The sequence below is a fragment of the Trichosurus vulpecula genome, chromosome 7, assembly GCF_011100635.1.
Source record: "Trichosurus vulpecula isolate mTriVul1 chromosome 7, mTriVul1.pri, whole genome shotgun sequence".
Taxonomy (NCBI): Eukaryota; Metazoa; Chordata; class Mammalia; order Diprotodontia; family Phalangeridae; genus Trichosurus; species Trichosurus vulpecula.
The window spans coordinates 157440592-157464008 of record NC_050579.1 but is presented as its reverse complement, the minus strand read 5'-3'; the positions used below and the strand labels follow the sequence as shown (position 1 = coordinate 157464008).

The window sequence follows — 23417 nt, the reverse complement described above, 5'->3', positions numbered from 1 at the left end:
GAGGGCCGTCCCCATGGCAACGGCAGCGCCCGGAGGGGAGGGAGGGGGCAGCCCCAGAGGGAGGCAGATTGTGAGCTCTTTTCAGACGCTTCCATCCCACCCCTCAGTGGTCCGAGGCGCCCCGCCCACGCACCCTCACATGACATTTGGAAGGTCCCCAAGGGGCGTTTATTCACACCGCCAGCTTCCTAGTTTGCTCAGCCGGTCTCCCTTCCGGCCTGACCGCCGATCGGCTTCCTCACCAGGCGACGACCCGCACTCCTTTCCTCTGAGAGTGCCAGGGAGCGAAGGTTCCCTAGATGGTTGCCTAGGTAACGAGGGGAGCGAGGGGGCGGGGCCGAGGCGGCAGCGCGCGCGGGCCCCAGGTCGGGGGGAGGGAAAATTCGGGGAGCGCGAGCGCGGAGTGGGGGCGGGGGGAGCCCGGGGCGCGCGCTCTCGGTTCCTCCCTCTCCGCGGCTGGGCTGGGGGCGCCCCCTGCGCGCGCACCGACGTCTCCTCCACGCCCCCCCCCCAAGTCTGCGGCAACTCGGCGCGGCCCCGACACGGCACCACCGGGTGCGGTGCAGCGCGGAAGGAAGAGACTCCGAGGGCTCCGGCGGAAAGGGGTTCGCCCCGGCCCCCCTGTCCCATCCCGCCCGGCAGCGCGCCGTGCCGCGTCTAGAAGCTGCCGGAGGTCACTGCTCGGAGGAGATCGGGCTGGGGGGGGAGCATTTCAGTCATTTAAGGGGGGTGGGGGAGGGCGCGCAGGGTCCTGCTGGAGCGGTGGAGGGGGCCACCTGTGTGCTACTCCCGCCCTCCTCCTCTCCCTCCTCCGCAGGCTTGGCAGGATCCTTGCACGAAGTGTCAGTCCCAAGGGAGGTCCAGGGAGATCGAGGCAGCGCAGGTCCTGGGTCCTGACCACCCTCTCCTGCCAACCATGGAGCTTGGATCTGGCTCCTCCGTGCGCTTGAAGGTCTTCAACCTCAACTGCTGGTGAGGGACCGGGGATGGGATGATAGATGTCCTTTGTCTCTACGGGGTGGAAAAGCCTGGATGGGGGGGAGGGGGTGAAGGGGGGAAGCACCGCTTAGGAAGACCCGACACATGTAAATCCTTTGTCTCGGTGGGTTGCAAAAGCTTGGGAAGGAGGGTAGGGTGGGACGGGCATAGGAAGCCCTGTCAGATGTATATCCTTAAAAACCTGTATGGGGGTGGCATAGGAAGACCTGACAGATGTATGTCCTGTGACTCTGCGGGGTGCAAAAGCCTGGATGGGGGTGGGGTGCATAGGAAGACCTGACAGTTGTAAATCCTTTGTCACTTCGAGGTGCAAAAGCCTGGATGGAATGGGGGGTGCGTAGAAAGACCTGACAAATGTATATTCTTTGTCTCCGTGAAAAGCCTGGATGAGGAGGGCATGTGTGTGTGTATGGGTTAGGGGTGAGGTGGGGGGTGGAATAGGAGGATTTGACGAATGTAAATCCTTTGTCACTGCTCAGTGCAAAAGCCTGGACTGGGAGGAGAGGGGGGAAGGAGGACCTGACAGATGTAAATCCTTTGTCTCTGAGGTGCAAAAGCCTGGTGGGGTGGGGTACATAGAAGACCTGATGAGATGTATGTCCTTTGTCTCTGCTGGGTGCAAAATCCTGAATGGGGAGGGTGAGCTAGGGGGGCATAGATGTATACTTAACAGATATGTATTGTCTCTGAGTGGTATCAAAGCCTAAATTGGGGTGGGGGGGAGTTAGATGGGTGTGAGGGCATAGGAACATCTTGACTAGGTATCCATTGTGTCTTTGTGGTGCAAAAACCTGGATGGGGGGTGTTGGTGAGATAGGGGGTACAATGCAAAAGCCTAGATGGAAGGAGGGGGCAAAATGGGGGTGGCACCTGACTGATGAATATCCTTTGTCTCTGCGCAGTGCAAAAACCTGGACGGGTGGTTGGAGGTGGGGCGCTGTCTTTCAAGGATGACGTCCTGTCTCCACACGCCCTCCCTCCTCCCGCCCCCCCAATACCTGGGAGAGGATCTCACTTAGCTTTGGTAATAACAGCGGCTAATGTAGTGCTTTAAAGGCTTGATTCTTTTGATCTTTACGTACCGGACCTCTTTGACAGCCAAGTGAATCCTAGGGGTCCCTTCTCGGAAATCATGTTGTTAAACACTAGAAGGACCAGGCACATCAGTTGGTTAATGCAATAAATTATCATTTTACTTTGAAATAAAAACATTTTCACCCTACCGTCTCTATTTTCTTTGCCTTGTGAATAAAAAATTGTACTAGGGCAGTCAAAACAGCTCGATCCTGTGGAGGTAATCTAAGTTCTGGCCCATCTGTGGTGTTAAATAATTGAAGGAAATAGCTAAATTTCAGTGATTGGCTAGTGAAAATAAAGATGTCATTTTTTTTTTCTCGCATCCAAGTTCAGAGACCCTCTGAAATCTATTCACAGACTCCAGGTCTGAGATCTAACCCTAATCCCCCTCTCTCGGCTTGTGTCATTTTGGGGAAAATGGGCAGACACAGCAGAAAAAGACTAAAAGCCACCATCCCCAGCCCCACAACGGCATTCTTATCTTTTCCAGGGCTATTCCCTACATAAGCAAGCATCGGCAGGTCAGGATGCAGCATCTGGGAGACTGGCTGAACCAGAAAAACTTTGACCTCGCCCTGCTGCAGGAGGTATGAGTGTGATGTGGTTGAAGGGAAGGGGTCAGGGAACCTGAGGGTCTGGGGAAAACTGCCCTACGCTAGGGGCCATCTGTGCAGCTGCAGCCATCATCCTGTCATCCTCAGGTGTGGAGTGAACGGGACTTTGAATCACTGAGACAGAAACTGCTGCCCAACTATACTTGGGCCCACTATTTCCGAAGGTGAGAAGCTGCCAGGGATCTCCCCAGTTCACAGTCTTCTTCCTGCCTGCCTCCTTTTCTCCCATCCTCACAACTTGGTGTGGGAGGAAGTAGAGGGAAAGGAACAAAAGAAGTGTTCTCTGCTCTGGCTCATCTTTGCTGTCTTATCACCACCTCTGTTTTCCCTCCACCCCCAAGCACAGATCGTGGCCTTGAGCTTTGTCCAGGGAGTGTGATGGGCACTAAGGGGAGCACTAGAGGGAGAAAGGGGTGGGAATGGGAGGGGAGTCCCCTTTCCTTGGCCACTGAGCAGGATCTGGCTTTCAGTGGATTCATCGGTAGTGGCCTCTGTGTCTTCTCCAAACATCCAATCCAGGAAATCTTCCAGCATACCTACAGCCTCAATGGCTATCCCTACAAGGTAAGCACTGCCCCTCTCCCTTCCCTCCCACTCTTCCCAAGTTTGGTGCTTGGAGGGCAGTTTAAGATAGCTTTTGTGGGCCTGGACAACCCCATATTTTGCTCCCCCCTGCAGGGGATAATGGGATATAAAGAGTAGGCTGTCTTAACTTGGTGAGGGGAGGGAGAGAGGGGAAGGTGTGTCTATGTCCTGAATTTAATTATCCTAATTTTTTAATGATGAGAACTGTTGTTACATTTTTGTATTTTCTTGTCTCTTGGTGGAGAGAGTAAGTACCACAGCTACCACTTCTGGTTGTCTGAGAGTGAACTTGGGATGGGAAGAATGGACCAACGTCCTTGGTCCAGAGAGCACAGGTGTATCATTTGAAAATTCCACTAGGAATAAGTAATTATGGGCAGTGTCAGTAGAAGGAAGAGGCAGTTTATTCAGGGATCCAGGAGACCTCACGGGAAAGTTTAGTAAGGAGTAAAAGGAGCCTGTTATAAGGTGGGGGGTGCTGGTTGGTGACTCAGTTACAAGGCCTTGGTTCAGATGTGGGCTCTTCCCTTATACCCTGTGTGATCCGTCTTTCACTCAGAGTTCTCTGCTTTTGAGACTAAATTATCCCTATGGTAAAGAAACGCCCCCCCCCCCCCCGGGCCCTGTGAAATCTCTCTCTGAACTCCAGGTTTGAGATCTAATCCTAATACCCTACTCGTGTCATTTTGGGGGAAAAAGGGACTAGTTCTGAGATGAAGCTGAGGATTGGGTAAGGAGCAACACTGCATTTCAAATTACCCTTTTATGCTCCTCCTCCCTCCAGATACATCATGGAGACTGGTTCTGTGGGAAGGCTGTTGGCATGCTGGTGCTGGAGATCTGTGGGATACTGGTCAATGTCTATGTGACTCATGTGAGTAACAACCCCAGAGCAGGGCAGGGCAGGGCAGGGCAAGGCCAAAAATGAAATGAAATGCCCGTTACCCAGATGCTGTTTCCAGCTCTGTGTGGTAGGTTCAGTGACAGAACCTCCTGGGGAGGAAAGGGTCCCACAGGTTTCTTGGAAAGCTTGTGGGGAGAAGGGTTCTAGCCACATATTTTCCTGTATTTTTCTCCCTCCCAAGAGGATATAAAATAGCTAGACATGGTCTGTCCTTTTCTCTCTCTCTCTCTCTCTGGCCCTCAGCTCCACGCTGAGTACAATCGAGAACATGACTACTACCTTGCCCATCGTGTGGCCCAGGCCTGGGAACTGGCTCAGTTCATCCAGTGTGTGAGCTGTGGTACTTGGACTGAGCAGGATAGGGGAAGCAAGGGTGGAGCATAGAGGGGGTTGGGGTAAAGGGCTTGCTTGCACCCTGAGGTGGGGGGATGGGGAGTCCCAGGGAGTGCGAATTATCGGACCCTATTAAGCTCCCAAACACACGCTGCAAGGTTGTCTGAGTCTAGAGCCTGAGAAGGCTGAAGCATGTCTGGGGGGCTCTGAGCTATAGGGGAGAGAAATGGAGAGAAGTTCCTACTTCTCACCATACTCGGGTTCTCCTAGCCATACTTCCAGAAGAGCCGATGTGGTTCTGTTGTGTGGGGACCTCAACTCACACCCGGGAGACATAAGCTATCGTCTCATAAGGGAGTGGATAGGCCTGGAAGATTCCTATCTTGAGACTCAAGACTTCCAGGTAAGTATTTTGTCTTGATTTTCATTCTCCTCTTAATTTCAAATCCTTTTTCTGGCCACACCTTGCTGTCCTATGTGTTGTACTTATTCCTCATTCCTCCCCATACTGAGCCAGCTGCATCCTCTAGTTCGGGGCTGTCCAAAACATGGGCCATGCGCCCCCATGCGGCCCACCTGTGTCTACCACAAGCACAGAAATCGACACAGATGCTTTAGTTAAAGCATTTATGTCACTTTCCACGCCGGTAGCAACCACAGGCGGGCGGTATGCAGCCCGTGGGCCGCACTTTGGACAGCCCTGCTCTAGTTCATGAGCATCGAACACATTATTTCTCTAGGGCTGTGAGGATGGCAGCACCATGGTGCCCAAGAACTGCTTCGTCAACCCTCGTGAGATGGAGCATTTTCCCAGAGGAGTCCGCATTGACTACATCCTCTTCAAGGTCAGGCCTCCCTTCTGCCACCAAGGCCCCATCATCCCTAGATTTCTCACCACCCTTCAGATTGCCCCTTTGTCCTCTTACTGTCTGTTATCTTGAGTCTAAAGGGGCACCGACCCACAAGTGAATGGATTTGTTGGGGGACTTTGAGTGGTTTATCTCTGGCTCTTGATTTTCTAGGCTATTTCTGGGTTCCGAGTCACTTGTGAAACCTTCACAACCACCACAGGCAATGCCTCTGATGATGCAACTGGCTGCAGCATTCCCCTCTCTGATCACGAGGCACTAATGGCCACGCTGTCTATAAGGCCTGCTCCCGCTGAGCAGAATCATGACTCAATACGTGGTGAGTCACTCCTGTCCCTTTTGGGTTGTCCATTCCCACTGTGACACTTCTCTAGACCAAAGATTTACCTCTCTCCCTCTCCCTCCTTGTACTTCTGACCCATGTCCACCTTATTTCAGATGCAGAAACACAGGCATCATTGATGGGCGTGCTGCACGAGGCATGGACAGAGATGGGGCTGGGCCTGGCTGGAGCCCGCCAATGGGTTTACTCTACTGGTCACCTGTTTAGCCTGGGACTGCTGCTGTTGTTTCTGGGAGTGGGGTCTATGTTGTTTGAAGAAATACCCTGGGTGGCTGAGGCCCTCTTCATGATTCTTGGAGCAATAGTGCTTCTCGGGTCAGGTGGGTTGTATCTTACATCACTTCATGAAAGTAAGGCCTTGTATGAGGCCCAGGCTGAGATAGAGCTGGCCATGGAAATGGCTAAAGAGGTTCAGCCTGAAGTCGTGGAGGTCAGCTCCACCTCTTCCCTTCTACGTACCTCCATACAATCAGAATCAAAATAAAACAATAAAGAGCTATTATCTGCACTTCTGGCTCTCTCTTTTTACTAGAGGTGGGAGGAAGGTAAAGTGGGAGGCTCTTTCTATAAGCCCATGTCCTACCCCAAGCAGAGCACTGCAGCCAGTCTGAATCCTGAATCCTGGGACCAATTGACCTTTTTTATTGTTAACATTGGGTGGGTAGCCTGCGGGGGCCCGCTTGAGCAGAGCTTCGGCACCGCTAAGCTACATGCGGGAGCCCAAGTGGCACCTTGGAGAAATCTGGCAGTGAAGGCACAGCAAGGACCCGCCTCAGCCTTGGTCCCCAGGCCCCTGCACCAGCTCACTGAGCCGACACTCTTCACGGAAGCGGATCAGGTTGTCTCTCTGTTTCACCACTTCCAGCAGCTGCTTCAAGAGTTGCTCTTCAGCCTGCTTGTCCTTGGCTGTCTTCAGGGTTTCTGAAGGAAGCAAAGGAGGTATTACAGAAGGCTGACGTGAATCATTGATCCCCTCATGATTAGGGCTCCTTCATCCACCAGAAAGGAGCCCCTGACTTGGGATGCCTCCCTCCCCACTTCCTCACCTTCCCTGTCCATGTAGCTTCTCAGCTCCTGGTCCAGTTGCCACTGCTGCTCTTCCAGGCCCAGCTCCCGGACTCTATATGGAGATTGAGAGAGAAGGAGGGAAAGAACTACAGATATATAGATTGTTTAGGACAGAGCCACAGTCCCAGAGCCCACCAGTGTCTCTGTGCTTACGTGATCATGAGATCAGCTTCCTCTGCCACCAAACTGTTTTTCTTTTGAATGAGGTTAAGTAGTTTTCCCATCTGTAGTTTCTCCTGTTCCTGGGAGCCTATTTTATGGATTGGGGGATAGGGTTAGAAGACATGGAGAGCAGCAGGAAATGACAAGAAACAAGATCATCTCAGGAGACGTAAATTGGGCTGTGAGGAGCAGAGCTCATCTGGAGGCAGGGCTTGCCTGGAAGAGGCAGCCAGAGGATGCAGTAAACACTGCTTGGGCCCTCTCCCCTCCCCTGGCCTCCACTCACTGCTCTGGTTCCTCAAAGCTAACTCCAGCTTCTTGCCCTCTTCCTCCAATTCTCGAAGTGAAGCTTCAATCTCATCAAGACGCCTCTGAATAGCCTAATGTGAAAGACACAGGAAGGCCAAGCTAAGCCACAAGGAAGGGGGCAGGAATTGGTTCTACTCTTGTTCCTTCTCCTCCCCCATTTCTTTCAGGGCTCTGACCCTGCATCCCCATTCCTCTCCTTTGTCCCATGTAGGTCTCACCTGGGCCTTGCAGAATCTTTTCATCTCTTCCTCTTTGGCTCTGCGCAGCAACGTCCGCCGCCATGTTGGGTACTCCTTCATGGTGCCCGAATTCTTGGCAAAGTTCAGGAGGGTCTGTGACAGGGCCAAGCAGGTCAGGAATGGGGCCAGGGGCAGGCCTGGGATCTATGCCAGATGTCCCTGGTGAATGGGTTCTTAGAAGGGGCTAAGGGAAGAGGAGGATGGCATTTGGGATGGTGAGGGTATAAGATCTGGACTGGACCTTGGGAAGGGGGAGAGGGAGAACTTCTGCATTAGGGCTTGGTAGAGAAGTCTGAGGGTGAAAAGGAATAAGAAGACACTCTATCTCCACTGAGACTGTCAGTTCCTTGAATGAAACCATGCCTCATTCTTTTCTTATAGACCCACAATATGTCACAGAGGCTCTGGGTCTAGGGGATAGAAAGTCAGCCTTGAAATCAAGATGACTTATGTTCAAATCCTGCTTCTGACATACACTGGCTGTGTGACCCTGGACAGGTTCCCTAACTTCTTCATTCCCTACTAACTTTCTAGGACTCAAAACTGCAAAGAAAATGCCAATATGTAGTGGGAGTCCCTACATTGATGAAGTCAGTCTCATCCCTATGTCACAAGGGTAGGCACTTCTTACTCCTAGCACTATTCCCCACTCACCTGTTCTACATCACTGGTTAAAACCAGGTCTTCTTCCTCTCCTTCTTGGTCTTCCTCACTAGAAGAGAGGCCCTTATCTTCCTCCTCTGCATTTGAAGCAACTAAGCTCAGGAGCTCTGTACAGGGGAAGAGCAGATGAGGCCTGAGAGCTTCACTTTTAACTCCACCCTAGAGCATTCCCTTTTAGGAATTCCAGCCCTTCTCCACTGTGGTTAGCCAGGTACCTGGCGGGGGAGACAGCAAGATTTGTGGTAACCTCTGGTCAGGCACTCCCCAGCCTGTAAAGCTCTCCTCTAGGGCCTGGCGGGCCAAGACAGAACAACTTCGGGGAGGTTTGGGGGGTCCCTCCATCTCATCTGGGTGGAAGTTAAGTGATGATAGCGAACGGCGTTCGGGGCTAGAGAGTCTGATCAATTTTCTTGATGGCAGCTTGGGAGGGCCTTCCATCTCCTGAGGAGCGGTAGGTGTCCTAGGGGACACTGCTGTGGCCTCTTTTTCTTCGTTCTTGCCGGGGACTTCCTGGGAGAGCCAAGATGCATAGCTGTTGACTTAAGACTGGCCTCTCATTCTTTATAAGCATTAACCTGATGCTCAGCATTGACCCCAGAGACTCTAGGATAGACAATCTACTGGAAATTTCATATATTCACCGCTTAATAAAGTTCATCAAAATGCTATCCACCTCCCAGGGTGGTTGAGGATCCAATGAGATAACTGATAAACTCTGAATGAAGGTTGAAGCATACTTTTTAACTTTATTTTTCTAGGGTTTTTTTAGTTTGTTTTCTTTTGCAACATGGTTAATATGGAAATGTTTTGTATGACTTCACGTGTATAATTGATATAAAATTGCATTCTGAAGGAGGGGGCAGAGGTGGGGGGAGGGAAAGAATTTGGAAGTCAAAATTTTTAAAAATGAATATTAAAATTTGTATTACATGTAACTGGAAAATGTTTAATGAAATAAAAATATATTGGGAAAAGAAATAAACATTCGTCTACTCATTCAAAACCACCCCCTGCCCTGAGGCACCTGCCACTCTTACCTGGTCTTTGGGGGCTCCATCACAGACACTGATGTTGGCAGACTGAGGGAAATGTAAGAGGCAGTAGAAGTGGCCTGAGGATGAGAAAGGGTATAGGGTGTGACCTGACAGAAGTCTGAATCTATCAGTCCAGTTCCCCACCATTTCCATGGGGTCAGGGACCCACAGACCCCCAAACTGGGGAGTCTTAATAGGGAGTGGACCAAAGATATTGAGAAAAAAAATGAGATGGAAACAGTGCTGACTTAGCTCATAATTAGAAAGCTCCCACTTTCTGAACCTCAGTTTCTCCAAATAAGAAACAGAGAATCCTGGCCTACTGCCCCAATCCCGCCATCTCCCCAGCAATCCCCTCACCATCTCCAGGGTGCTGCCGGTAGCCCTCTGGCCACAGTGGGGCCTCACAGCTGTGGCAACGGAAGCAGCTTCGGTGGAAGAAGCGGCCATCAGCACAGATTCGCTCCAGGATGTAGAGACGTTCCCCACACAATGAGCACCAGCACGAGTCACCAGTCTCCGCCTAGGAAGCAATGCGAACAAAGAGAAGCCAAAGAAGGATGGATTCAGACCTGGCCCTGAGACTCTCATAGCAACTGGAGGTGGATTCTTCCCATACCTTCTCCCACCCCACAACCTGCTTCAGGCTGTTTTCTGGGTCCAGTTACAGATGCTGTGGGTTCTATTGTTGTTCAGTCACATCTGACTCCTTGAAAACCCATTTGGGGTTTTCTTGGCTAAGATACTGGAGTAGTCTGTCATTTACTTCTTCAGCTCATTTTATAGGTGATGAAACTGAGACAAAACAGGGTTAAGTGACTTGCCTAGGGTCACACAGCTAGTAAGTGTCTGAGGCCAGATTTGAACTCGGGAAGATGAGTCTTCCTGACCCAGGTCCAGCACTCTATCCACTGTGCCACCTAGCCAGCCCATTAGGTCTGTACATCATACGTAGTTCACTTTGGGGCCACCACAGATGTTCCTTATCTTTCCAGCCCTGCCCAGGAGCCTCAGTGCTCACCTCTTGGTCTGCCGGCAGAGGATTCAGTGGAGTCACTGGCTGCAGGAGGGCGGGTTCAGTGGGGCTTAGCATCTTGTCCTCGGACTAAAAGACCATTCAGACATTAGGGGTGAAAGGGAGAATGGACTGGGCATGAGGGTGAACAGAAAGGGTAAGGTTAAAAAAAGAAAGAGGCGAACGGGGAGACGGCTGGTCATTGCCCAAGGCCAGCACTTACCTCTAGCCGAGGCTTCTTGCCACCACTGTCTTCTCCATTCTCCTGGAAAAATCCACAACAGGCTGCCTTTTGTTCCTTTACTTCCCCCACTGTCCTAAACAACCCTACCCAAACATATGATCTGGGGCAAGTCATCTGTCTTCTCTACCTTGCTTTCCCATTTATGAACTGAGGGGTTTGGCCTGCATGATCTGGAAGGTTTTAACCACTTCAGCTATCACCGTTGATGTTCCCTATCACAGGGAACCCTTGATAGGAGCTATGGGCAGAGGGCAACTGTATGGGGCTCCAAATCCTTTCAACTCTGCCCTACCCCGTCAACGCGGAGACCATAATCCCAACCTGGGAACGGTTCCTCTGCAGCGTCCTCTGCAGTTTGCTCAGGAACAGGATGGCGTTGGCAGTCCCAGTAGACAGGGGGCCAACAGGACCTGAGGAGAAAGACAGATGCTTTGGCCATTCGCATAGAGACCCTACACGCTACATCCCAGCCTGGACCTTCCACCTTGGTCCCTGAAATGAGTCATGCTGCAACTCTCCTCTCTAGGGTCCCTAGGAAGCATTTCTTTAGAAACATTTAAAATAAAATATTTCTTTACAAGGGCAGCCAGGTGGCACGGAGGATAGAGAGTGCCTGGCCTGAAGTCATGAAGACTCATCTTCCTAAGTTCAAATCTAGCCTCAGACCCTTATTATCTGTGTGACCCTGGGCAAGTCACTTAACCTTGCCTGCCTCAGTTTCTTCATCTGTCAAATGAGCTGGAGATGGAAATGGCAAACCACTCCAATATTCTTGCCAAGAAAACACCCCAAAATGGGGTCAGAAAGAATTGGACATAACTGAACAAAGACAACAATTTTTTTTTAAACAGTTTCTTTTCAAGGGCAGCTGGGTGGTGGAGAGGATAGAGCACCGGGCCTCAGGAAGACCTGATTCAAATGCAACCTCAGACAGGTTCTAGCTGTGTGACCCTGTTTCACCTCTGTCTGCCTCAGTTTAGAAAAGCAGATAATAGTAGATAATAAATTAGAGGTAATAGCACCGCTAACTCCAGGGTGATTGAGGATCCAATGAGATAACAGAAGTAAGGCTTATTTTGCAAACCTTAAAGCATTATATAAATGCTAACTGCCATCATCATCGTCATCATCATGAGTTCTACCAGGTATGTGTGAAAGCACTAGCTGGCATCTTAGAGGTTGGTGGTACTGGCTTATATCTGAATGACAGCTTAAGGTTTACAAAGTGCTATGCAAGAAAAATTACCCTCATTTTACATTTGAAGAAATTGAGGCTCGGCAGGGATAAAACGGCCTGATTGTTCATTCCCACGACCACGGACCCTGCAGAAGTACCTGGGCTATGAGGAGTCTTTCCGAAGGCACTGTAGAAGTGGGTGAGGTAGGCAGCAAGGCCCAGTGGATCAGTTCCAGCCACCAGCACCTGTGGAGGGATCACCGGTGCGATGCCCAACTCTTGCTCAGCCAGCTTTACTGCCAAGGCTGTGGTCTCCAGAGCTCCAGCCCCTTTCAGGGTTGAGAAGTCACTGGGGACAAGGGTAAAAGAGAAGGCAGAAATAGTGAGGGAATGGAGTCATCAAGGTGCACAGGGGACAAGGGAAGGAAGAAGAAAGGAGTAATGGGAAGGCAATTGATGGGTAGGAAGGGAACGGGATGGGGGGTTAGCAGAGGAAGTCTTGTCCCCCAGTTAGTAGCCCTCAAATGAGTTATGGATGTCAGCTCCAAGAAGAATTAAACAGAATAGGGCAGGGGGCACAAAGGGACTTACGTGGGAGGGATCTCAATTATGAAACAAGATTGCTAACCACCTTCCCTAGGAGTTCATAGCAACTCCCACCAATGCCTCTCCACATCCTATTCCCCCATGACCAGCCCTCACCCTGTCACTCACAGCAGATTGGGTCGGAGCCGGTGCACCAAAGCACAAAGTGCTCGACCGTCAGTCCAAGAGGATGAAAAGTCTGTGACCTGAACACCTGGGTATCCAGCCGTCTGCTTCTGGCACCAGAGGAGCAGCTCCTCTTGGGTGCCCACCGGTCCTGGAAGGAAGGGGAGGAAGGTCATCTGTGCTCATGGAAATCATACCCGACGAGGCTCTACAGGGTCCTAGGCACCAGGGACCGTTGGCACTGCTCTGAGCATAGATGGGCAAAGGACACCTAACATCACCACCATCAACACTCATGTTTGTGCAGCACTTTGTTTTACAAATGCTCTCTCACATGAGGCAGTGTTTCCCAGTTTACAGATGACAAAACTGAGGTACAAAGCAGGTAAGTGATGCTCATAGTCATACCTAGGCAGCCAGCTGCTATGGTGGAGAGATCGCTGAACTTGGAGATGGGAGGACCTGAGTCCTCAGACACTTACTAGCTGGGTGACCCTGGATTAAGACCCTTAATGTCTCCAAGCCTGAGTTTCTCATCTGTAAGGTGGGGATAATAACAGTACCTATTTCACTGGGTTGCCATGAGGATCAACACAAGATAATGTACATTGATTTGCAAACTCTAACGTGCCACAGAAGTGCTAGCTATGGTTATTTTATTATCAGCATTATTTTTCGCACATTTAATAAAGTAGCCCAGATTAGACTTAAAATCAGGCCCTCTGACTCCACATTCACTGGTATTTTTATTCTGTCACACAGTCTCTTCTCAATAGCATTATTAGCAATGACAAGTACTGCTAAGGGGTCAGTGTGAGCTTTTCCCTGAGGCATTTAGGGTTAGCTGCGAACCACTTTCCTGACATCACAAGAAGAACCAGGGTATCAGGAGGGCAAGAATCTCCATCCCTCTGAACTGCCTTTGGCATCTGGACTCTTTAAGACCCGAGGGGCAGAGAAGACTTAACTCAGGGTCCTATCAGGGACAACTGCTGACTTGGCTGGGCACACAGGGTATCAGGATGCAGAAAGAAAAGGAATGAGGGAAGGTGGCCTGATGAAGGAAAGGAATTTTTTTTCATTGTGTTTTTTAAATTTTTAAAATTATATATATGTATATATGCATACACACACACACACACACACACACACACACACACACACCCCCATTTGAGAGTGGGGAGGGGTAGTTTCTTAAGAGGGGCAGGGCAAGGAATGGTATCTGGGCCACAGTGTTTTGTAAGGCCACTCACTATTCTTCAGGATAGGGGTGGATCACACAGGGGTTGAGGAGGGGGCAAAATACTTGGCATTAGAGATAGACAAGAGAGGGCAGAACCCACTCACCAGGGGCAGGGGGTGTTAGAGAATCAGTCTTGTCATTCTTCTTCCGCTCCAGTTCCTTGCCCCCTATGTCATAAAGATCTCGTACCTAGAATTGAAATTAGACTATTTAAATGATCTTCCTTCCCCCCCAGCAACCTAGGTCAACCAAGATCTCTTTCTGTCCACAGCTCAGCCCATCATGAACTCAAGCTCATCTGTACTGAGGGACCAAAGGGACAGGTGATAAACAGGAAGGGGAGGAGGATGACTGACCTGTTGGGGAGTCACAGAGCGAAGGTTCAAGTTGGGATATCGAGAAGCCGGATCTAGGGTATACTGGGCTATATTTCGATGCATGTTTTCAGGGGAGGTCTGTGATAAGAGCTGGTACAAGCTCTCCCTGGGGATAAGAAAAGAGGGAGGGAATGGTTAGGGGTGGTAAGCAGTAGAATGATGAACATGAAGGAGGGTGGTGAGTTTCCATCATCATGGAGAGCCCATCACCATTGTTCCCTCCCTACCAGTCTCCATTCACTGAAAACTCCATCCCCATGGCTCCTACTCTACAATCTCTGCCCCTTCATCAGTGTCCCATATCCTCTCCATCTCCTCCTCCCCCACTGTAGTCCGTGGCCCTGTGCTCACCTCTCTGCCAGAACATCAAGGGGCTGAGCACCCCCTGCCCACAGCTTCACCGTCCAGGCTGCGTCAAAGGCTGCTAAGAAGCCACGGGCCACACCAGTGCCCAAGGGCCAAAAGGGCTGGAGGAATATTGAAGTAACAAGAAATAACAAAGCACAGAGTGGATGAGGGGGCATTCATTCCCTCCACTTCCCCTTCATCTGCTCAGGTCCACGTTAAAGAGTTAAAAATCCCAAGAACCAGAGCAGAGGCAGAATCTTCTCCTTTCTCCCCTCCTTCTTCCCTACCCTGTAATCATCAGGCACCCCTCCCACTTTCCCCTCACCTCCACCAGGCAGCCCTCCCACTTCCCCCTCACCTCCACCAGGCAGCCCTCCCACTTCCCCCTCACCTCCACCAGGCAGCCCTCCCACTTGCTCCTCACCTCCACCAGGCAGCCCTCTCATTGCCACCTCACCTCTACCAGGCAGTCGCCCACCAGCTGCAGCAACACTCGGGCCCCGTGTTTCTCTTGTACCCGTGCAGCGCTCTCTGCCCTAGTCATGCTTGTGAAGTCGAAGGCAGCAACGTCAGGCCGGCCGCGGGCATCACAGGCAAACTCTAGGTTGCCGAGCTTGCCATGGGTGGCAAAGTCAGCAGCAGCGCGGGCAAAGCGGTGCAGGGCCTCTGGTACTATGTTGTCACGGCCAAGGAGCTGCTCTGTATTGGCAAAGTCCTGGAGGCCGCCAAGGACGGAATCAAAGATCCAGAAAATCAGCAAGAAAGTTAGAGTGGGGAGGAATCTGAGAAGTCACCTTGGCCAGCCTACTCATTCAGCCCAGATGGAAAGGAACTAGGGTCCAGAGGCTTGAAGGGAGCTGTCTGAGGGCACACCCCTGGAGAAGCACAGCTGGGATCTGAACCCACTGGTCTGTCTCCCAGTCTCAGGATCTTTCCATGACATCAGCTGCTGTGCTGGGCAGGGGGACCCCTGCCTCTTGCACATTTGCCATCCAACCTCAGGACCCCAAAGGTCCTATTGTCACCACTGCTAAAAATCACGCGTGGGCATTTGTCGTGGAAGTGGGGTGGGAAGCCACTGTGAAAGGTTGTTGAACGCTGTCCAGTCAGAGGCAGCTAGGCAGGCTAAGAGTTAAGAACACCTGAGTTCTAAACCTGCCTCAGATACTTATTGGTTATGTGGGCTAAACACTTTAACCTTTTGCAGCCTCAGTTTCCTTATCCGTAAAACGGGCACCTTCCAGTGTTGTTGCGAGGATTAAATGAGATGCTCTATCTCATGCAATGCAAAGCACTTTGCAAACATTCAAGTGCTATATAAATGCTCGATGTTATTACGATGAAGCACGTCTCCAGTTTGGGGGAAAGAAACAAGGGTGGGAAGGGCGGGGGAAGAAAATGGAACAAGAAATTTTTAAAGCCAAAAAACTCCACGGCAGACGTCATGCTAAGTGCTTCACGAGTAACAGCTAAGACGGATGTAGCACTTACTATGTGCCAGGCAGCGTGCTAAGCTCTTTACAAATATCATCCCATCTGAGCCTCACAGCAGCCCTGGGAGAGAGATGCTATGGTCATCCCCGTTTTAAAGACGAGGATGCTGAGATGGAGGGTAGAAGACTTGCCCAGGGTCACACGGCTATAAGTGTCTGAGGCAGGGCTTCCTGAGTCCAGGCCCACCACTCTATCCGCTGTGCCCCTTAGCGGCCTACCAGAGAGATACGGCACACCCATTTTTAGAGCTGGGCAATCGGCGATTCATTTTTGCCTGCTTCTATTTACTTGTTGTGGTGGGCTTCTATTCATGAAGAAAGATTAGGTGACAAAAAAAGAAAGAAAAGCTCACCAATAAACTTCATGAAACAGAAATACATTAGAATCTCACAGGGGGACCTAATCACAGAAGACGACTTTGGGAATGCCTTCAGTTTAATAAACGCTTCTTTAGAAATGTACGTTAAAAAGTTCATGATTTTGTACACAGGCCATTTTTGTGCTTTCTGGAATAAGGGAATGTTGTTTTTATTGATGATCAAGTTCCTAATTTAAACAAATAGAGACAGGTGCGTAGCACGCTGTTTACAGCGCTGGAACTGAAGTCAGGAAGACCCGAGTACACCCTGGACAAGTCACTTAACCTCCGTCTGCCTCTGTCGTTGTTTTCAGTTGTTTCAGTCATGTCTGACTCTTCACAACCCCATTTTGAAGTTTTCTTGGCAAAGATACTGGAGTGGTTTTCCATTTCCTTCTCCAGACAGATGAGGAAACGGAGGCAAATAGGGTTAAGTGACTTGCCCAGGGTTACACAGCTAATAAATGTCTGAGACTGGATTTGAACTCAGGCCTTCCTGACTCCAGGACTGGTATGCTCAGTATCCATTGGGCCACCTGGATACTCAGGTCTGCCTCAGTTATCCTCATTTCTCACCTGGCTGCTTTTTGGGACTTTTTTCACCCACTTCTCTACTGGCCCTACCTGCAAGCTCATTATTGAGATGACCACGTCATCCTGAAAGATCTCATCAGCCTTGGTGCTCCACCCCATCCCTCTAGCCCTTCTGCTTGGAAAGTCAGGCCATGAGCTCCAAACCTTCATTTAAGGAAAGACCCCCAGCTCAGGTGGCTCCCCACTTCTCATCTGGCTACACTGCTGTGGGCCTTCTCTCATGGATTTCTCTATCATTCCCTCTCCTCCCTGTGCCCGCCCCCCAAAACAGCTTTGCAGCTTCCTTTGTCTTTCCCAGTAGATTTTAAGCTCCTTGAGGGCAGGCACTGTCTTTCTTTTCTTTTTTCACTTAGCAAGTGCTATGTATATTGCAGGTGCTTAATACATACAGATTGATTGTAAAAGGTTCTTGTGAGGGGCAAATAAGATATTTGTAAAGCGCTTTGCAAACCTTAAAGCACCATATAAGTGCTAGCTATTATCAGCAGGAAAGAAAATTGTTTAAAAGAAATGTTTGAAGCCTGGGGAACTGGTGGGGTTGGTGGGGAGAGACAAGAAAAGCTCTAAGAGTCCTTGTGTGCCAACACCCCAGCATCCATGACCCTGCACTTGGCCCCATCCCTTAACCACTCCCCACCTCTGCCCCTGGAGCACAGCTGCCTCCCACAGTTCGGTAATTCCCTGCCACATCCAGGCCCACTTCCCATCCATGCTCCTACCTGACGAAGAACTCCCAGCCGAAGGAGACTCTGCTTCTTGGCAGTCATCACAAAGTAGTGGGTGTCATCCTTGTAGTAAACAATGTTTTCCAGGTCGATGCCTGTGGTGGATGAGGAGGAAGAAGAGTACAATTTCTGAGTGGTGGGAGTCTCAGGATTGAGGCTTCCTCTCTTCAGATCTCTCCTCAACCCATTACCAGTTCCATTTAATTATTTATTTATTTTATCTGTGTGTGTGCGCGCGTGTGTGTGTGTGTGTGCGCGCGTGTGTGTGTGTGTGTGTGTGTGTTATACATACATAGTATGTATTTTTATCATATATACAAAAATTATCTATTAATTATTTATTTAATTACCAGAATTAAAAGAGAACAGATTTTGGAAAAGTTTGCATACTATTGTTTAAAAAAAATTAAGCTGGTATATGTGTATCGGTTTTATCTCAGTGGCTAGACAGGGAGAAATCAGTAGGGGGGAGGGACTAGGTATTCGAGGGGGAGAGATCAGCCACAACAACTAGGCTACAAGTCCCATAAAAACAGGGATGTTATGCTGGGCCCCCAGAATAGGTCGGGCTTTTATAGCACTAAAGTTTGCAGGGTGTTTTACGTGCTTTATGTCCTTTGATTCTCATAACACCCCTATGAAGAAGGTGCTATTTTGCAGATGGGGAAACTGAGTCTGAGAGACTTCTGCCCAGGGTCACACAGCTAGTATGTGTCTGAGACAGGGTTAGAACTCAGGACTTCCTGATTCCAGGCCTAGGTCTCTACCTGTTGTGTTACCTGAATTAATAAGCATTGCTAGACCCCACGTAGGCAGAGAAAAACTGAGAAAGGGTCTGCTCCCTCAATTGTTTTATACACACACAGACAACAGACACAGACACACACACATTCCACACTTATGGCCATGTGCTATGGGACAGACCTTGGGAGTAGGAGGGCTAGGGAAGGGCTGGGCCAGCACAGGTAGAGGGATGGAAGGAGTGCCCAGGCAGCGCTCTGGTGGATAGAAGGGGCCCTGACCTGTGGCCTTGAACAGGTTCTGGAAGAAGCTCTGATTGTAGATTCTAGCCACACCACTGATCTCCGGCACCTGAGTTTCAGCCACTGTGCGTCCATTCACAAAGTTGGCTGTGATGCCAATGGCCAGTTTGCCTCTCATTTCTCGGACTGTGAAACCTGGGGATTGGTAGAGATATGGGAAGAGATGAGGTCAAAGGAAAATGAATAGGCATGATGCTGTTGTTTAGAAATAGAGGCAAACAGAGCTAAGTGACTTGCCCACGGTCTCACAGCTAGTAAGTATCTGAGGCCAGATTTGAACTCAAGTACTCCTGACTCCAAGGCTGGCATCTACTGCACCACCTAACTGCCCTATGGAGTGACCTGTAAGGTCAGTGGAGTGGTATGTGTATGAAGCTCAGAATCAGGTGTGTGGGAGCTTGGGAGGGGCTGGCCAAGAGATACTTAGGGTAAGGGAGTTACTCACCTTCAGGGACGAATTTACTGCCAGCAGCAGAGATGAGAACATCAAATTTGTACTGGGCCAGTTGGTCAGGGGGGCTGGGCTGCAGCTGTGCTCTCCAGCCAGACCCTGAGGGGCACAGGAGGAGGAGAGGTGACAGAAAATAAGGGATGGGATCTAGAGCTGAGAACCAGGAAGGGAGAAGATAGGATAGAGCCCTCCCCACTCTGAGGCCACCGCCAAGGTACCCACTGACTGGGGGGGAAGAGGATAGATCAGAGAGGTACTTACCCTTGTGAGACGGGGGCAGGAGGCCTGTGAAGGTGACCCCCCAATGAATCTCCACCCCTAGCAGTAATGCCACCTTCAGGAGGAGCAGCTGAAGCTGCCGAATACCTGGAAAACAAGAGGAAGGGGTTGGAATATGCAATAAGTGCTTTTAAAATAGAAATAAATTGAATTGAGAGGGCTGGGGGTGGGGGACAGGGTAGGTAGAGGCCCTCCCTTCTGCATAGCCCCTGTAGTACCAACCAGGGAGGAGCCATGGCTACCTCCAAACCTCAACCCAATCACTAGGGACCCGTGTTGTCCTCTGCCCTCCTAACTCACTGATGTGGTCCAGGGTGCCTGTGCAGAAGCGCCCGTAGAACTTCTTGGCACCAAGCCCTCGAAGGTCGTGGATAGTAAAGGGCCAGAGATGGAGTACGTTGTGACGGGAGAATTTGGTGCGCTTCTCCACAAGCACCACTCGGGCACCCAGCAGGGCCAGTTCCACAGCTGTTCGAAGTCCACAGGGCCCTGCTCCTACCACCAGGCACTGCCGGGAAGGGGGGGAAGGGGAGCAGTGTGAGGACAGGAGCTCACCCTGACTTTCTGCTCCCTGACCCTGTATCTTTCCTCCCAGCTTCTGTGGCTCTCCCAGCTTCTGTGTCCTGATCCAGACCACCCCCACACACACACACACCCTATCCCCACCTGCCCACCTGGGTGTTGGCACAGGCCTTCCCCTGCTCATAAACGGGATGGGAGGCCCGCTTATCCAGCTTGGCCCACAGGCTCTTGGCATTCCAGTAGTTGAGCTCAGCCTTGAGCTTGTGATACAAGGACAGCTTCCCACCAGGCTCCAGGCCCAGACACATGCAGAGGTCTTGGAAACTGCTGAGCACATCCTTGCACAGCTGCGCCTGCAGAAAGTTCTCAAAGAGTCCATGGGCAGGATTCTGGGAAGCAGCGGCTGCCATGGGGGCAGCCAACAGGGGCCCTAGGGGAAGGCGGAACAACTGGTGAGGGGGGGAGGGAGGAGGGGAGAGAGGGAGAGAGAGAGAGAGACACACACACACACACACACACACACACACACACACAAAAGAGCTTCTGGAGGAGGGGAGAAACCAAATGGGAGGAGAGGGGACAGAGGCATGATCCCAGCCCTGATTGGCCCCATGGAGCCAGTCACTATCATCAGTTGCTTTTCCCCTCCTCTCACAACTTTCCAGATCTCTAGAAACAGAGCTCAGCTTCCTGTGATTCTAAGTGAGATGCCAAATTTGGAAATGAAAAATCAGCAGTCCCGGGCACAGTGGGTACTACTTATCCGTAGGCTCAAAAGAGACTGCTTGTGTTTCACACCCACTCCCCAATTAAGGCCTCAAGATCAGGACTCCCTCTCAAGGATTCCCAAGGACCTGACGAATACAATCAATTCTAATTATGTGTGTAGATTCTAAGGGGTAAGAGCTCTATAATGGACCTCGGGAAAATACATTTATATTTCCAAGGATAGTAACAGGATTTAGAAGAGAGGAAATAGGGGTAAGACGGATAAAGTCAAGGAGTGGGACACAAAATTCCCAGGCATTACAACTTTACAAGTATGCGTATTTATCCCACCTCCAGAGCACTCAGACAACACAGCATCACAGATATCCCAGCCCCGTGCTAACAACTTAGGGGAAGAAGTTGGTTCCAAACTGCCTCTGTAGTAGGTACTTTCCTGCATCAGGTTCCGCCTACAACCCCCAAAACCACCTCAAGAATCTAGCAGCCCAGAGGAAGTAGAGAGAGACAGAGTTCGTGACGGAGTATCTATCCACTGCCTGGGTCTGTCTTCTGACAGACACTGCGGTCATGATACTTCCCTCCTGTCAGCCTGAGGCTTTTCTGAGGGCTCCTGGAGGAAGGCAGGGATATATGTCTTTTGCCCTTTCTAACCAATCTCCCTCTCCTCTGCTCTGGCACTCCACTGAACCCCTACCTCTGGAATCTCACCAGGATAAGACCTCCCTTAATTTCTCCACTAGGTGGTAGCTTGGGAAGGAGAAAGCTTCGAGATTAGTTGGGCCAAGAGGATGGAAACAGAACTGGGCTGAGACCTCAATTCTCAATTCTCCCCTGGCTGCACCACCATCAGACTCTGGGCATAAATTTCCTTATCTGTAAGGAGTTTGAACTAAATGATCTCTTAGGTTCCCTTCAAGCTCTGACAGTCCCTGATCACTAGCTCACACTAGGGGGTCATCAAGCCCCTTCTAGTAGCTGAGGGGATTGGCTTGGAGAAGGAAGTCCAAGTGAAAGAACTCTCTGGGATCTACCCCTCCCAATCTTGGGAACTGCGTTCACATTGGGTGGGTGGGCAGTAGCAAGCAGATGGAGGTAAGTACTCCAGCCTCCACACACTTGAGCACACAGCTGTCACTAGGAGGGCCAAAGGTCGCTGTCAGGGTGGAGAAAAAGGAGGGTGAAGGAGAGACACGGTAGGCACAGAGGAACATAAAATACCAAGAAATAGCCATCCATGGACGGACTTGGGGGGAGGGAGAGGCTAAACTCGGAAAGAATCAGTCAAACAAAGCCCTAACAGACATGGGGACGCGGTAGAGGCGACCCCCTTCGACCCTCTTGGAGAAAGGGCCCCTGGCTGTGTCCTCTCAGAGCCCAAAGAACACCCTTTTCCACTGGGGTCACAGCGTTCAGAGGGAGATAGTACGTTCATGCAGATCCATGCAGCCCTGGCCTGGGGGGTTCGGTGACTCAAGAACATCTCTAGAGGTCGAGTTGCCTAATGGTTGCGGCTCCGGTGCAGGGCACGTACCGGGAGCCGCCTAGCCCTCCTCCCTCACCTGGGGGCCCTTGGTCTGTCTCATAGATGAGATGCCGAGGGACAGGGGGCGGCGGGGCGGGGAGGCGCACATCTGGCACCGCTGGTGGACTTACCGGAGCAGAGGCGCGCTGGAGCCGGGGTGGAGGGGCGCAGGCAGGCTGGGGAGGGACCAGACGAAGGAACCGCTTCCTGCTGGGGCCCCGGCCTGCAGAGTCGGGGCGGGGTTGGGGGGAGGTGGGGCTCAGAGGGAAGGGAAAGGCGGAGGAAGCTAGGAGGAAGCAGCTCCGGGAAGCCCAGCGAGCCCTGATCGGTGCCGAGGGCTCCTCCTTGCCACCCTTCCACCAGGCAGAGTGGGGTGTGGGACTAGGGACTCTTGTCTGGATCCTAGCCCAGGGAGTGGCTGCCCCCAGAAGCAATGGTCTTCATTATCACCATTAGCATCTCGTGCTAATGGGCCGGGGCAGGCCTGTCTCAAGGTCCGCCCCCACCCCACGCGAGCTGACTGCCCCGGCTGGGTGGAGTGGACGTGGGCACGGTGGACAAGGAGTCACTCAGAAGGGAGGGAAGGCAGGGGCTGCCTTTGAGCTCAGGATCCCCGGAGGGTGGGGTGGGAATTGGTATTTGGTCTCAGAGAGGAAATAGCTCACACTTACTTCTAGCTTTAGAAACTTTTCCAGTAACAAATCCCATGATGTAGGAAGGGCAAATATTAGTCCGTGGCTTCTGATGATTGAAGGACATTGGGAGGAAAAGGAGCGGAGAGGACCCCGACGGCCCAGCTTTGCCTCCTTCCCCCTCCACCCCACCCCACCCTCAAAGGTTCCATTCAGCTGGATAGAGGTTGTTACTAACTCATTTTTCTTTGCTCAAAAACGACCATGTTGAGGTAGGTGCAAGCATTACACCCAATTTTGAAGATGAGGAAATCAATTTTCAGTGACTTACTTGTCCATGGTCACACAGCTAAGAAGCATCTGAAATGTTATTTGAACCTAGGCTTTTCCGCACTAGGATACCGAAAAAGACCCCCACCCCCCCACCCAAACAAGACAAAAACAAACAAAAACCCTCTAGGTGTCCCAAAAGTCTTAATGCAGTTTTAAGCTTTAGTAAACTTAATCTTAACCCTAGCTCTTAATCTTAATCTTATTATGAACTGAGCAAGTATCAAGCCGAATCCCAGTATATTTGCACCATCTGCCCCATAGGAAAAAGCATACAAAGGCAAAATGCGAGTTATCACAACTCCTCTCTCTGAACCATTACAGGGTCTTTCCTACCAGGATATTTGGGCAGCTTTACATCCCCTAGCCCAGGCTGTGTGTGGCCTCCTCGTGGTCCCTTCTATCCCTGTAGGTAGGCCGAGCC

At 51.0% G+C, this 23417-nt stretch overlaps 2 protein-coding genes across 3 annotated transcripts; one reads left to right on the top strand and one right to left on the bottom strand.

Moving 5' to 3' along the window:
* The first annotated feature begins 21 nt into the window (after window positions 1–21).
* Window positions 22–6230, top strand: SMPD2 (sphingomyelin phosphodiesterase 2). 2 transcript variants are annotated; one of them, XM_036769306.1, is made up of 11 exons: window positions 22–311; window positions 818–972; window positions 2567–2663; window positions 2778–2854; window positions 3161–3254; window positions 4060–4149; window positions 4423–4505; window positions 4783–4915; window positions 5253–5357; window positions 5535–5700; window positions 5820–6230. In XM_036769306.1, the coding sequence occupies exons 2-11, from the start codon at window positions 917–919 to the stop codon at window positions 6206–6208; spliced, it is 1290 nt and encodes a 429-aa protein (XP_036625201.1). In that variant the 5' UTR covers window positions 22–311; window positions 818–916; the 3' UTR covers window positions 6209–6230. The 2 variants fall into 2 exon arrangements, with proteins under 2 accessions (XP_036625201.1, XP_036625200.1); XM_036769305.1 differs by lacking the exon at window positions 22–311 and adding an exon at window positions 369–673.
* A 113-nt stretch (window positions 6231–6343) lies between these two features.
* Window positions 6344–22506, bottom strand: MICAL1 (microtubule associated monooxygenase, calponin and LIM domain containing 1). Its single transcript, XM_036769173.1, has 25 exons — window positions 22163–22506; window positions 19933–20210; window positions 19559–19766; window positions 19241–19345; window positions 18974–19078; window positions 18508–18663; window positions 17480–17580; window positions 14772–15029; window positions 14318–14433; window positions 13946–14072; window positions 13694–13778; window positions 12350–12497; window positions 11794–11984; window positions 10780–10868; window positions 10438–10479; window positions 10221–10304; window positions 9560–9722; window positions 9203–9276; window positions 8381–8675; window positions 8157–8272; window positions 7482–7595; window positions 7241–7334; window positions 6946–7042; window positions 6771–6844; window positions 6344–6645 (listed from the first exon to the last, which is right to left on the bottom strand). Exons 2-25 carry the CDS (start codon window positions 20188–20190, stop codon window positions 6497–6499), a joined length of 3249 nt encoding a protein of 1082 aa, XP_036625068.1. The 5' UTR covers window positions 20191–20210; window positions 22163–22506; the 3' UTR covers window positions 6344–6496.
* Between the last annotated feature and the right edge of the window lie 911 nt (window positions 22507–23417).

What these genes read in the sequence shown, in the direction of transcription:
- SMPD2 (XM_036769306.1), top strand. Translation starts at nt 917, where the DNA reads ATGGAGCTTGGATCTGGCTCCTCCGTGCGCTTGAAGGTCTTCAACCTC. An exon ending in GAACTGGCTCAGTTCATCCA is followed by an intron (nt 4,506 to 4,782) that starts GTGTGTGAGCTG and finishes GGGTTCTCCTAG; the next exon opens with CCATACTTCCAGAAGAGCCG. An exon ending in TTGACTACATCCTCTTCAAG is followed by an intron (nt 5,358 to 5,534) that starts GTCAGGCCTCCC and finishes TTGATTTTCTAG; the next exon opens with GCTATTTCTGGGTTCCGAGT.
- MICAL1 (XM_036769173.1), bottom strand. Translation starts at nt 20,190, where the DNA reads ATGGCAGCCGCTGCTTCCCAGAATCCTGCCCATGGACTCTTTGAGAAC. An exon ending in GGCTGGGAGTTCTTCGTCAG is followed by an intron (nt 15,030 to 17,479) that starts GTAGGAGCATGG and finishes GGCGGCCTCCAG; the next exon opens with GACTTTGCCAATACAGAGCA. An exon ending in AAGCTACATGGACAGGGAAG is followed by an intron (nt 6,646 to 6,770) that starts GTGAGGAAGTGG and finishes TGCTTCCTTCAG; the next exon opens with AAACCCTGAAGACAGCCAAG.